This window comes from Diospyros lotus, chromosome 4 (assembly GCF_014633365.1).
Source record: "Diospyros lotus cultivar Yz01 chromosome 4, ASM1463336v1, whole genome shotgun sequence".
NCBI classification, from domain to species: Eukaryota; Viridiplantae; Streptophyta; class Magnoliopsida; order Ericales; family Ebenaceae; genus Diospyros; species Diospyros lotus.
Window position 1 is genome coordinate 13,238,394 of NC_068341.1, and position 13,721 is coordinate 13,252,114.

The 13,721-nt window shown below is 35.3% G+C and overlaps 1 protein-coding gene and 1 long non-coding RNA gene across 8 annotated transcripts in view; one reads left to right on the plus strand and one right to left on the minus strand.

Annotated features, from left to right (window-relative positions):
- LOC127800136 (uncharacterized) overlaps nucleotides 1-13,721 on the plus strand; it is a 35,518-nt gene that overhangs the window by 11,645 nt on the left and 10,152 nt on the right. For 2 of the 4 annotated variants that reach the window (XR_008022729.1, XR_008022731.1), the window contains exon 3: nucleotides 5,046-5,145. This is a non-coding gene — a long non-coding RNA (uncharacterized LOC127800136). Of the gene's footprint in view, nucleotides 1-5,045; nucleotides 7,891-13,721 lie in introns of those variants that run through there. The other 2 variants (XR_008022730.1, XR_008022728.1) reach the window with 2 other exon arrangements.
- LOC127800135 (MADS-box transcription factor 23-like) overlaps nucleotides 5,702-13,721 on the minus strand; it is a 39,588-nt gene continuing 31,568 nt past the window's right edge. The window contains exons 4-9 of one of the 4 annotated variants that reach the window (XM_052334582.1): nucleotides 12,212-12,273; nucleotides 6,546-6,645; nucleotides 6,423-6,464; nucleotides 6,233-6,316; nucleotides 5,937-6,089; nucleotides 5,702-5,843 (exon numbers count right to left, since the gene is read on the minus strand). In XM_052334582.1, the coding sequence (XP_052190542.1) occupies nucleotides 5,964-6,089; nucleotides 6,233-6,316; nucleotides 6,423-6,464; nucleotides 6,546-6,645; nucleotides 12,212-12,273 (414 nt within the window). In that variant the 3' untranslated portion in view covers nucleotides 5,702-5,843; nucleotides 5,937-5,963. Of the gene's footprint in view, nucleotides 6,090-6,232; nucleotides 6,317-6,422; nucleotides 6,465-6,545; nucleotides 6,646-12,211; nucleotides 12,274-13,721 lie in introns of all 4 variants that reach the window. The other 3 variants (XM_052334581.1, XM_052334583.1, XM_052334579.1) reach the window with 3 other exon arrangements.

The window sequence follows — 13,721 nt, forward strand, 5'->3', positions numbered from 1 at the left end:
CTTTATTTAAATATGTGTAGTGAGTTCTATTTTTTTTTTCTTTTTCATTGAAAGAGGACCAAAAAGGGCACAAGGCAGCCCCCACAAGGGGGAAATGCATTGAGGTGAAAATAGTTAACCAAAATGTGGTACATTCTGGGTCATGGTATGGGAATAGGCACAGGGTACATTAGTATGCTAATTCGATGGTATGAAGAGGATAAACTTAATTGATTCGATATTATGAGTCGTGGTACATTTTATCATTATACTTGTGTTGAAATTAGTTAGATTGATACTTTGCTATTATAGAAATAGGTTTGTTTTAAATTATTTTTATGTTTCTTGTACAACATTTGTATTGAAGAGTTCAATGTAAATGAAGTTAAGACTTTGGGCATGATTCAAAATGCAATGGACTACACAAGGACAAAGTGTCAAATAAGTCATTGTACTTTGGCCCAAGGGCCAAATTAGTCACTATGCTTCAAGAATGGCAAATTGCATTTGTGTGGTTCTTCAATTTTAGATTTGGGGTTCAATCAAGGCATTTATGATTGTGTAGGGTTCTTTTGACTGGGGATGGAGTTAATATCCTTGGAAAGTATTTGGACAATATTTAACATAATGGTTACCATTGTCCCAAGTTTGAAAGTGCAGCGGCTTACTTGGCCCTTCTTAAAGTAATATCCAATTTAGCCCTTAGGGAAAAGTATACTGTCTTTTTTAGTAGTTCACCCAATAAAAAGTGAGAGAGACAAGTTTTCCTTCTCTATTCATCTTTATAACTTATTTTGCTTCTAAGTTTTTCCCTAGTTTTAGATTGTCTTGGTTGATTTCATTCACTGATTGGGATTCCCCAATCTAGGGGACCCAAATCACGTTTGTCTTGATACTAGGATGCAAAGGAACCACAATTTGGAACGAGTAATGCGGATTATAGTTTTGGGTGTAGGAGGGAACCAATGACTATGGGTGAAGCCCAAGCTATATAGAACAATAACATTTTGCAGGAATATACAAAGTAAAACTAACCTTACTAACCTAGACCAAAACAAAAAAGCTAACATAAAAGTTGGCAGTATGTCACCAAAAACAAAATAGAATGAGTATGAACATTGGAGGTTACCATTGCTAACAAATAAGGGGCAAAAAACACATGGCCCCAACAAATCTCAATCGAAATTACACATAAGATCAAACAACTAGGAAGGGGCGAGTTCGAGCTTTGGCTATGGCCGTGTTATTAAAGGCACACGTAGGTGGAAGGTGCAAAGGTGCACCTTTGGCGCCTAGAATGCTCACAAGCTAGCACAGACTAGCTAGGTGTGCTTGGGGCGTAGCCTTAGGCTTAGGCACGCTTGGCTTCTTTTTTTTTTATAACTATTTTTACTGTTTAAGTGTTTATTGCTGTAATTTTTAATAGAATCCTAATAAAAAGGGAAACTTTTTAGATTCTAATTCCAACTATAACTAATTCTTAGGCCAGGTGCCACCTTAGGCTTGGGCACACTTGGCTTTTTTTTTTTAAACAATTTTTACTGTTGTTGTAAATTTTAATAAGATCCTAATAGGAAAATTAAACTTTTCAGATTCTAATTCCATTTATCATTAAATACTAAATAAATAATGAATCAAAAAGAAAACAACAACAACATATTCAACATTTATCCCACTATGTGGGGTTGGCTACATGAATTCTAAAATTCCATGCATTTTTGTCTTTTGTCATATCTTCATTTAGGCCTATACACTTCATATCAAATTTTAATGTCTCTCCCAAAATCTTCTTGGGTCTGCCTCTATTTTTTTTTTTTGACTAATTGTTCCATTTTATCAACTCTCCTCATAGGGGCGTCTCTTGGTCCCCTTCTCACATGACCAAATCATCTTAGTCTAGTCTCTCTCATCTTCTCTTCGATTGTCACTACTTCTACCTAATTACGAATAACCTTATTTCTAATTTTATCTTTTTTTGTATGGTCGTACATCCATTTTAACATCTTCATCTCTGCTACGCTCGTCTTTTGCTCATACTGGTATTTGACTACCCAACATTTTAACCCATACAACAAGACTGGTCTTATAACTGTCCTATATAATTTTTTTTTTCAGTTTTAAAGGGATTTTACTATCACATAACACTCTCGATACATTTCTCCATTTTAGCCAACCTGCCTTAATTCTATGAGTGACATCTTGTGAATTTCTCCATCTTTTTGAATCACTGATCCCAAATATCGAAAATGGTCTTTTCTTTGTAAGATTTGGTTTTCCAATTTTATTATAACATCCTCCACTCTTGCACTCTTACTAAATTTACATTCCATATATTATGTTTTCCTTCTACTTAATTTAAATCCCTTATATTCTAAATTATTTCTCCACAACTCAAGCTTAGTGTTCACTCCCTCTTTTGTTTCATCCATCAACACTATATTATCTGCAAATAACATACACCATGACACCTCTATCTGAATGTGTTTAGTGAGTTCATCCATTATTAAATCAGATAAGTATGGATTTAATGTAGAACCTTGATGCAGTCCCATTGTAATTTTAAACGGTTCAGTATCCCCTCTGCATGTTCTGACCCTTGTTTCTGCACCGTGATACATGTCCTTAAGAGATTGTATATAGGCTATTTGGACTCATTTCTTCTCTAAAACTGTCCATAATACTTCTTTAGGGACCCTATCATAAGTCTTTTCTAGATCTATAAACACCATATGTAGGTCTTTCTGATGATCCCGATTCCTTTCCATTAGGAGCCTCAGTAGGTATATAGCTTCCATTGTTGACCTATCGGGCATGAAACCAAACTATTTTTTCGAGACATCTATTTCTTTTTTGAGCCTCTGCTGTATTACTCTCTCTCAGAGTTTCATGGTATGACTCATTAATTTAATTCCTCTGTAATTTTCACAGTTTTGAAGATCTCCTTTGTTCTTGTATATAAGAACAAAATAAGAGTTTATGGCCAATAAAAAAAGAAAGAAATCTGAAGAGTCTGTCAAACCAAAGAGACTCTCGACTCTCATTTCTTCAAACAACCAATCTCCTCCTTTAAACTCACTACATTTTTAACTGTTTATTATTGTAACTTTTAAGTGAATCCTAATAGGAAAAGGAAACTTTTCAGATTCCAATTCCAATTATAACTTCTTGTTGCTTAACTACAACAATGAATTTAGGTATGGGAGATTGTCTAAGGATGGCACAAGGGTAGCTTATCCGGATGATGGATGACTCTCCTGGGGTGGAATGAAAGAGATAGATGACCCCTCTGAGCGATGAATGACTTTTCTAGAAAGAAAATCGGTTAGGGGTGCGGGTGAGGATCCCCATACAACCTAGGATATTGCTTTTTTGGTTTTAATTGAATAAGCATACATTTATTGAAACATGAAGAGTGAAGTAGAAGGTGAGTTAAACACGTGGATTGTGAGATGGCTACTACTATTTGAGAAACAATATAAACTGTTCTAGAGAGGTGAAGGGAAAAGCCCCATACTAGAAGGGGTAATAGTGGTGGAGTGAAAAAATGCTAGAAAAAAATCAAAACCCAGAGAGATTGCTGCAGAACTTTAAGTACATTTCATACTGAAGAGAACTTGAAGATGTATATTTTGTCAAAAATAAAGAAGCTAGTCAATAAAGCAATGGCAAAAGCTATGGCATTTTTTTCTGTAAGGCCCTTATTATTCATCATACCTAAGTTTCTCCCACCAATTTTTCCTTTTTCTTTTTATTTTCCTCTTAACTCTTTTGCTAGATATTTGTTCCATTCCATCCACTTTTGCCCACAAATGCCTCTAATGATTTTCTTCTCACACGACATCTGGGTCTATCAAGGAGAGATGGAAGGAGTATTTCTCTTAAGTTATTCAATTAAAGTGGAGTTATAAATGCTATGTTTGGACATCCAATAAAATTGGAACGATACAGTGATTTTGTTGTTGTCATGCCAAAACGCTTGTATCCATTGTTTTTGTTTATTATATAATGATCTTTTTTCCTTCCAATAGGACATTTAGGAAAATAAATGTAAAAAGAACATTGGAATCACTTGGTTTGCTAAGTTCACTTTTAATGTGTGCCATTTTTTCCAGCACTGTTGTGAATTTATAATTTGCTATGTTATTAGTGTTCTCTGATATCATATGGTAAGATTAGACTCGATGACTATTGGGTATCCTTCAACAATTGCAAGCCATATACTTAATATTTTAGGAGTTACTCGAGACCCTCTGCATGTTATTTGGATTTTTTTGTTTCAGTTTGGAACAGTGAGTTCACCTTTTCTTGTTGAACAATGTCTGAATCACATCTCTGACTGTTATCATCCTGCCATCTGCGTATGATGATATATGTATTTCACGTTTTGGAAAATTTGCACTCAACTTTTACTGCTGGTTGAATACCTGTGTACGGTATTAATCCCTTGTGAGTTCATTGTACTTAACTGTGGCTTTTAATGTGGCACACGAAACTATCTGTGGCTGTGGCACATCATATTATCCCTGGCTGTGGCTGGGGACTCTCAGTCAGAAGTTTATGTTTACATTTAAAGGCCGATTTAGAAATTTAAAGCTCCACTATTGGGAAAAATTCCACCCCAAAAGCTATTGTTCCAGAGACTTCTTCCCACATATTTGACTGAAGGAGTTCCAGAGGGATGATCTTGTTTAGTAAACTAGGCACAGTGTAGTTTTCTAGATTGTGAATGACTGGAAAATTCTATCATGCAAGTTAAGTGTTGATACTTTAAAGTATTCTGTTTTGCAAAACATGTAGTACGGTGGAATTTTCATCTTTCTCTAGGTATATTGTGTTGCTGCAAGGCAAGTTAGCATATTACTATTAAGTTAATGTTTAGCATGCTCAAGCACACTGTATTCTGGTCTTAACCATAAGGCTTTGCATGGTTAGATTACAACTTTGACTTTGTCAAATCTTTAATTGTATAGACGTATGTCCTTTAGATCCTCCATAATCTTCATTTTTATTAAATTTCTGTGATACATATTTCTGTCTTCTTAATTTATTGGGTTTGTGCATGGCAGGTGTATCCCCAGTTTATATATGGCGGCCTCTAGGTTTACAACGAATAACATGAGATCTGAGAACTGAATTCATTCAAGAAAGATAACCCACAATAATAAGGTAAAAGCATTGCTGCGACCTTAAATGACCTTGTCAATGAGGTGTTAAAATCATTTAGAAGGCAAGCATTATTTGAATAGCTAATTTCTGAACAGGGAGTGTAATGGCTTTTTTATGCCCATATTTAGACGATTCATTCATTTATTGCACTCTGATTTTTGGACTGCTTCACATATTTCTTAGTTCTTGATATTATCGTGGATATGCAGCATATCATAACTTTTCTTTTGACTGGCTTAAAGTCATCATATGTGTTGGAAATGCTGCATTTGCATTTTTTGTATTTTACAATACTTATCCCTAAGCCTGCTACTGATAAAAAAAAAGATAGGTTCATCTTTTTTTAAGTCAATTGAAGCCAAGCAAATACAGACTACTTATAATTTGTAATCCATCTCAAATAGCCTTTGACATTCAAATACCTTGAAAATTCACCAATCACACGCATTGAGTTAACCTTTTCATATTATTTATCCCAAATTTTCACACATAGCATGTTTCTTTGGTCACCCTCACATTTTTTTGGCTAAGTTAGTCGATGATGTTGAATAGAGTCTTCCTGCAAAATGGTCTGCGGTCCATATACCATTTCTCACTAATAGAAGCATTACCTTTGTAACAATGGGATCTGCAGTTGGTAATTAATCAAGTACATCCATCCAAAGTCGAATCGTCTCCTTTCCTATTGCAGTTGTAGTCTGCTGCATTTTCCCAACAAGTTGGAATCAAAATCCCAGAGAATTATTCCCAGTATTTTTTGTACATGATAATTTTTCCACGTAGGAAATTACCCCAATTTTTTAGCTCTTGTTGGTGTGTCAGTTTTCTTGATGTGGCTGGCAGAGCTGGAGGTGGACAGGTACTTGAGAGTCTTCTCCAAGGCTTGATGTATTTGAAGGAAGAATATTTCTCTCTGCTCCACTTAATTCACTTGTTCCATACACCTAGAGGATGAACGAATATTTCTTCTGAGAAAGCCAAGTCAACAACTTGCATTTTGACATGACTTCGATATTGGAAAAAGTGCATCCTATTTTTAGCATATTTAAACCTATGGTGTAATTGTATCATTTTTGTATTTTGATACCTTCTTATACAGTTCCATGTTTTCTTGACGAATTATGTTTACCTTCTTACACAGTTCTACATTTTCTTGGTGAATGAGGTTTCCCTGAAACAAAAGGCTATGAAGTTAGTTAATTGAAGTGACAGTTTAAAATAAGTGCAGAAACAATAAAAAGAGGCAAGATGTGGCCAAGTAGATACAGTAGACTGACCTTTCGGTTTAATTCTTGAATTTCATCAATCAAGACTTGATCCTACAAAATTAATTGGAGTTTGAGAATCATGTATATAGAAGACCATGGGATGAGATTGCACGGGGCATGGAAATTTCCTACCTTTCGCATACGTACACCTCTGAGACTCATTTCCAGTTGGTTCTCCAGATTTTGCAATTCTTTTACACTCATACCATTAAGTTCTTCTCCCATCATTTGCCTGCAATGATGAATGGACTAACAGGATTAATTGTGGTTGATAGGGGGACTATTTCTTTGAACGTTAATTTTTGTTCATTCTAGTCCTGAAGGTGTTTTTACAGTTCATCCTATACCTTATAATGGAAGTGTTATCTGCTGGTTTATCTATATCAATTGTTTTCCAGCTTATATCAGGTCAGACTTCTGCTGCTCAAATTTATAGACTTGATATATACATTTTAATCTTTTTCTCAGCTTCCTGACTCGTTAGCTGAACAGATGAATTTTATACATATATAGCTGAATTCTAGACCTAAGTATGACCGTGGATAGAGATGACGAGAGGTCTAGAATTTATGTTGTCAATCTTTCCTTGTGGGACTAAGGCTTGTGATTGGCATCATCATCATTGTTGTTATTTCCTGTACTGTTTCTGAGTCACTAACTTTTGGCATTCATTAGTTAAAATGATTTTCGCTTATCTTTTAACTGTTTGAGGCAAAATGTGCCAAAGTAAGAACTAAGAAGGGAGCAATTTTCCTTCGAGCAGCAGCAAGGTGTTGGATCTTTGTCGCAGAATCATGAAGGGATTAGCAAAAATTCTTAACAATAAATTTCATGCTGCCTAAATTTTACAAGAGCTGGTGGTTCTACATCTTTGCAGTTAAGTTCAAACACAACTTCATTGTATCATGTCATGGGAACTGAGGAATTTTAATGAATCAGGAACACAAGGTATTCTAGCACGTATTTTGACATTCTGTATTTTCTTTCTGAAGGTGGCATGAAATATCACACTTGGCTGTTAATACTAGGCTTGACTGGCGAACCTGGTTTCAGTATTCAAAATAATAGTTTTATTTCTATTGAGTGAATAGAAAAAATAAGTTGTTTTGTGGTTGCTCAGATTTTGTAAAGTGGGGGCGGATTCTCTTCTTGTTTGAGTCCTGGTAACTTCGGGGGTTGAGAAGAGGCTTATGGATTGGACATTGACAAAAAAGATTTTATGGTACATATGTTTAGATAGGAGCTCTTGTTTCTTTATGCTGTATGTTCTGAATGAGGAGAGGTAAAATGTGCATAGGAAGCCAGGCTGCAACAAAGTTTTATAACATTCAATATAAGTTGCGAATCAAATTTGGAAAGATATTCATTTAGTTTGAATTCTAGGAAGTTATATGTCTTCATTATTAGTTTAACATGACAGTGAAGGCGTTTGCTTGGGACATTTACAGAATAAGAAGTGCCAAATATTATGTTAGATAGTCTTACATAGCAGCAACTCCGCCTGGGGATGTTATCCACTGCCGGTCCCAAGCCCGGATAAAGGAGGAGGGTTGTGTTAGGTAGCCGACAGCCAACATAAAACTTAGTCGGATCCAAAACATGAACTCTAGACAAATTATGAAAAATCGTTTGGGCGTGGGCGTAACCCTTCATAGCGACGCGCTACACTGCCCCCGTGTAGTGACAAGTAAGCTAGGGCCGCTGCATCGGCGCCCGGATGTAGTGATAAATGAGCAAGGGTTCCCGCATTTGCTTGGACGGATGTGGGTAAAGAAGCTAGTCCAAAATCAAAATCAAAATCAAAATCAAAACCAAAATCAAAATCAAAACCAAAACCAAATTTAAAAACAAAATCAAATTCAAAGTCAAGGCCAAAAACAAAATCAAATCCAAAGTCAAGGCCAAAAACAAAATCATAGATTAAGGATTGGGTCATGGAACATAGGAACATTAACAGGCAAAGCTATGGAAGTGGTGGATGTGATGATTAGGAGAAAAATTAATATTATGTGCCTTCAAGAGACGAGATGGGTAGGGAAAAAAGCAAAAACTTTATCAGAAGCTGGATATAAAATATGGTACACAGGAACTGATCGAGCGAAAAATGGAGTGGGGATTATTATGGATAAAAGCTTAATAGATGAGGTAGTGGATGTAAAGAGAATAGGGGATAGGATTATTATGGTGAAGATTAGTCTAGGAAGAATGACTATGAATATCTTTAGTACATATGCACCACAAGCGGGGTTAGGTGATGAGATAAAAGCAAAATTCTGGGAGGACCTAGAGGGACTCATACAAATGATACCAAGATGAGAGAAAGTGATTATAGGAGGTGACTTAAATGGGCACGTGGGTAGAGACGGAAACGGATATAGAGAGGTACATGGAGGGTATGGATTCAGGGAAATTAATAATGAGGGTAAATCTATCCTAGATTTTGCTATGGCATATGGGCTCATTATAACTAATACTAGGTTCAAAAAACGGGACGAACACTTAATCACATATAAAAATATCACCTCAAGCACCCAAATAGATTACTTCCTCATGAGACAAGAGGATCGGTTATGTTGTAGGAATTGTAAGGTGATACCAAGAGAGTGTTTGACTACTCAACATAGACTTCTAGTACTTGACGTTCAAGTAAAAAATTGGAAGAGAAAAAATCACATAAAACAAAATCCAAGAATCAAGTGGTGGAATTTAAAAGGGGAGAAACAACTAATCTTCAAAGAAAAATTAAGGAGTAGAAGGGAATGGAATGGAGAAAGACAAACAAACCAAATGTGGAAAGAAATGGCTAATGCTCTGAGAAGCACGGCAAAGGTAGTCCTTGGAGAGACAAATGGTAGAGCCCTTAACCTTAAGGAGTCTTGGTGGTGGAATGAAGAGGTACAATTGAAAATTAAAAATAAGAAAACTTGCTATAAGGCGGTATATCAATGCAACAATGAAGAAAATCAAAAAAATTATAAAGAAGCAAAAAAGGCAGCAAAAAGAACTGTTAGTGAAGCAAGGTCAAAAGCATATGAGAATCTATATAAACGACTTGATACAAAAGATGGAGAAAGGGATATATATAAATTAGCTAAAGCAAGAGAAAGAAAAACACGGGATTTAAATCAAGTGAAATGCATAAAAGATGACAATCAAAATGTTTTAGTAAATGAGGGAGCGATTAAGGAGAGATGGAAGGAGTATTTCACAAAATTATTCAATGATGGTGGTGACACAAGAGTTAGGTTGGGACATCTTAGTAACTTCGAAGGGAATGCGAGCTATACATTCTATCGACGCATAAGTTCAAATGAAATAAGGCAAGCATTAAAAAAGATGAAAAATCATAAGGCAGTGGGACCAGATAATATACCAATAGAAGCATGGAAATGCATGGGAGAAGAGGGCATCTCCTGGCTAACGCAACTATTTAACGCCATCCTTAAATCAAAAAAGATGCCAGATGAGTGGAGGAAGAGTACTTTGGTTCCTATATACAAGAATAAAGGAGATGTTCAAAACTGTGAAAATTATAGAGGAATTAAGTTAATGAGTCATACCATGAAACTCTGGGAGAGAGTAATAGAGCAGAGGCTCAGAAAGGAAACAAAGATGTCAGAAAATCAGTTTGGTTTCATGCCTGGTAGGTCAACAATGGAAGCTATATATTTACTGAGGCGTCTAATGGAAAGGTATCGAGATCATCAGAAGGACCTACATATGGTGTTTATAGATCTAGAAAAGGCCTATGATAGGGTCTCTAGAGAAGTATTATGGAGGGTTTTAGAGAAAAAAAGAGTCAAAATAGCCTATATACAAGCCCTTAAGGACATGTATCATGGTGTAGAGACAAGGGTCAGAATATGCGGAGGGGATACTGAATCATTTACAACTACAATAGGACTGCATCAAGGTTCTGCACTAAGCCCATACTTATTTGCCCTAGTAATGGATGAACTCACTAAAGATATTCAGACAGATGTGCCATGGTGTATGCTATTTGCAGACGACATAGTGTTGGTGGATGAAACAAAAGACGGAGTGAACACTAAGCTTGAGTTGTGGAGAAACAATTTAGAATCTAAAGGATTTAAATTAAGTAGAAAGAAAACAGAATATATGGAATGCAAATTTAGTAAAAATACAAGAGTTGATGATGTTATAATAAAATTAGAAGACCAAATCTTACAAAGAAAAGACCATTTTCGATATTTGGGATCAGTGATTCAAAAAGATGGAGAAATCCACGAGGATGTCGCACATAGAATTAAGGCAGGTTGGCTAAAATGGAGAAATGCATCGGGGGTGTTATATGATGGTAAAATCCCATTAAAATTGAAAGGAAAATTTTATAGGACAGCTATAAGATCAGTCCTGTTGTATGGCTCAGAATGTTGGGCAGTCAAATACCAGCATGAGCAAAAGACGAGTGTAGCGGAGATGAGGATGTTAAGATGGATGTGCAGACATACAAGAAAGGATAAAATTAGAAATGAAGTTATTCGTAATAAGGTAGGAGTAGTGCCAATCGAGGAGAAGATGAGAGAGACTAGACTAAGATGGTTTGGTCATGTGAGAAGGAGACTAAGAGACGCTCCTGTGAGGAGAGATGATGAAATGGAACAATTAGTCACAAAAAGAGGTAGAGGTAGACCCAAGAAGACTTTGGGAGAGACATTAAAATTTGATATGAAATATATGGATCTAAATGAGGATATGACAAAAGACAGAAATACATGGAAGTCTAGAATTCATGTAGCCGACCCCACATAGTGGGATAAAGGCTGGATATGTTGTTGTTGTTGTTGTAGTCTTACATAGCAGCCTATTGACAGTATAGGCTGTATTGGAGCATTTATGGTAGGTTGGAGTACATGATGTTATTGATTAGGTCTGAATTATTGTTTGCTTTGGGTAGAAGAAAAAGTTTCCCGTGAATAATGTTTGTTAAGCTCACTTGTACTGAAATCATTTCAGATTGGCTGCAGCTTCTACAGGTCATGGAGAATGTTTGAATTTTGTTATCAATAAGTTTTAGTGATTGGGTGAAGGTGTATGTATTGAACATGATTCTCAAATAGGTTTTTCATTTAAGAGCTATTTTTTTCCAATGAATTCCTCTTAAAATTTGAAGGCCAGACAGCAGAATAACAGTCTGTTGTAATGCAAAGGCATACTTTGCTTCAGAAACATGTTTCGTAATAATGATACGTGATGTAGAATTGGTTTCTGTGGTTTCCTTTCAGACATGTAATTTATAGACATAATTTGGATAGAAAAGCAAAGGCTTAGATTTGCCTTTTGTTTCTGATGTCGGGTGCATATATGTTATCAACTGAATGATTGTTTTATAAATTACAAATAAAAAGAATGTATCAACTTCCAGAGATTCGTACCACCATGTAAATCTAGACCGAGCAACCTGGTTCCTTAAGAATAGATGCTTTTATGCATACATGTGCAGAAAAAAAGAAAGAAACTAGTAGCCACAATAGAACTTGTAAGACATTATGCATGTTTTTCTCGTCATTCAATTGTTAAAACACAGGTTACGTTATTGTCAAGTTGCATTGCTAGTGTTTGAGTTGACAAAATAGAGTACTCTTGCTGTGGTCTTACATGAGTTTCTTAATAGGAAGACATGTCCTGCTTAAAAGAAACTGTTGGTACTTCTTGTGAAGTCCCTATCTGGACTGTACCTCTCAATGAAAAAACAGACAATGATATCTTCAGTTATGTCACTTGCTTTTGGTTCTAGCTGAAAATATAGATAAATTATGGAAGGAGAAAGATTTTACCGATGTTTCTCTTGCAGGTTCTGCAGTTGTTGCCTCAGCATTGCAGCCTCCCTTTGCCAAAACTAACAAGTACAATAGGATTATATATTTATGTCGTTTGATCCTCTGGATCGTCATGAGTAATAGGGACAACACTTTCCATAATATCAAATTGAAGCACATCTAATACAGTGGATTGTGTGATGTGGGTTATTTTTGAGTTCTTGTCTTTTTTGTAATAGAATCTTAGTTCCTTATGTCAGCCAAACATGTTAGTGCTAATAAGATAGCATAAGATACGTGAACTTAACATCCATGAAAGAATGGCCAGTTTACAGACATGATATACTGTAGAAAAAGTTCCATTTACTATTGCACTATCTGGTTTGTCCAGCATTGTCTGTGGCTGTAGGATCCCTTTAAAGCTAAAAGGGAAGTTTTATCTAACAACTGTAAGAACTTTATTTTATGGATTAGAATGTTGGGTAATTAAATACCAATATATGCAAAATACGAGTGCAATTGTGATGAGAATGTGGATTATAGTTGTCACAGGTGCACAAAAGGCAAGGCATAGGCACATGCCTCAAAGACATTAGGCTCACATTTATTCAAAACATGTTTAGAATACTTATTTACCATTATTTTTAATTTATAATTATAACGAGAAATGCAAAATCATAAAATCACGAATTACAAAATTTAGATAAAAATATAGAAGTAGAGGAGAGGTATTTTATTGTATAGTGTATATATTGCCATGTTATTGTGTTTCTAATTGAAATAAAACAACTTAAAGCTATTGAAAGATGTAACATCCAAATTAGCCCAAAAAGAAAAAAGAACAAAAAAAAAAAAAAAAAACTAAAGAATTGGAAGAGAACTTAGAACAATTGAAGATGGTTTGATTGGAAATATAAACAACAACAACAACATATCCAGCCTTTATTCCACTATGTGGGGTCGGCTACATGAATTCTAGACTTCTATGTGGGTTATGCCCCAATAGATAGTTTATCTAGAATTCATATTTGGATCCGACTAGATTTTACGCTGACTGTCGGCTACCTAACGCAACTCTCCTCCTTTATCCGGGCTTGAGACCGGCAGTGGATAACATTCCCTGGCGGAGTAATGATTGATTGGAAACATAACTTGATAAAATATATTCTCCTTATTTATCTTGTATTTTATCTATCTTGTACTTTATTTTATTCCTTTCTTGATTAGGTTTATTTGTATTTTTCTCCGTTGTAATCTGGTCTTATAAAATAGGAATGTGATTTCTAAAATCTAGGAGAATTCTTAGGAAACTTTTGTATAAATATTTTTCATTTGTATTAATAAAATATAAGGGAATACTGCTTCCCTTTCTCATTTTTAGGTTTCTAAAACAAAATTAATACCAATAAAAACATAAAAACATAACTTAATACCAATAAAAACAAAATTAGGTTTCTAGAAAAGTGTTCTTGCCTTCAAGGACATTGTTAATGAGGATAGGTAACTGGAGAATGGTATGTGCCTCCCA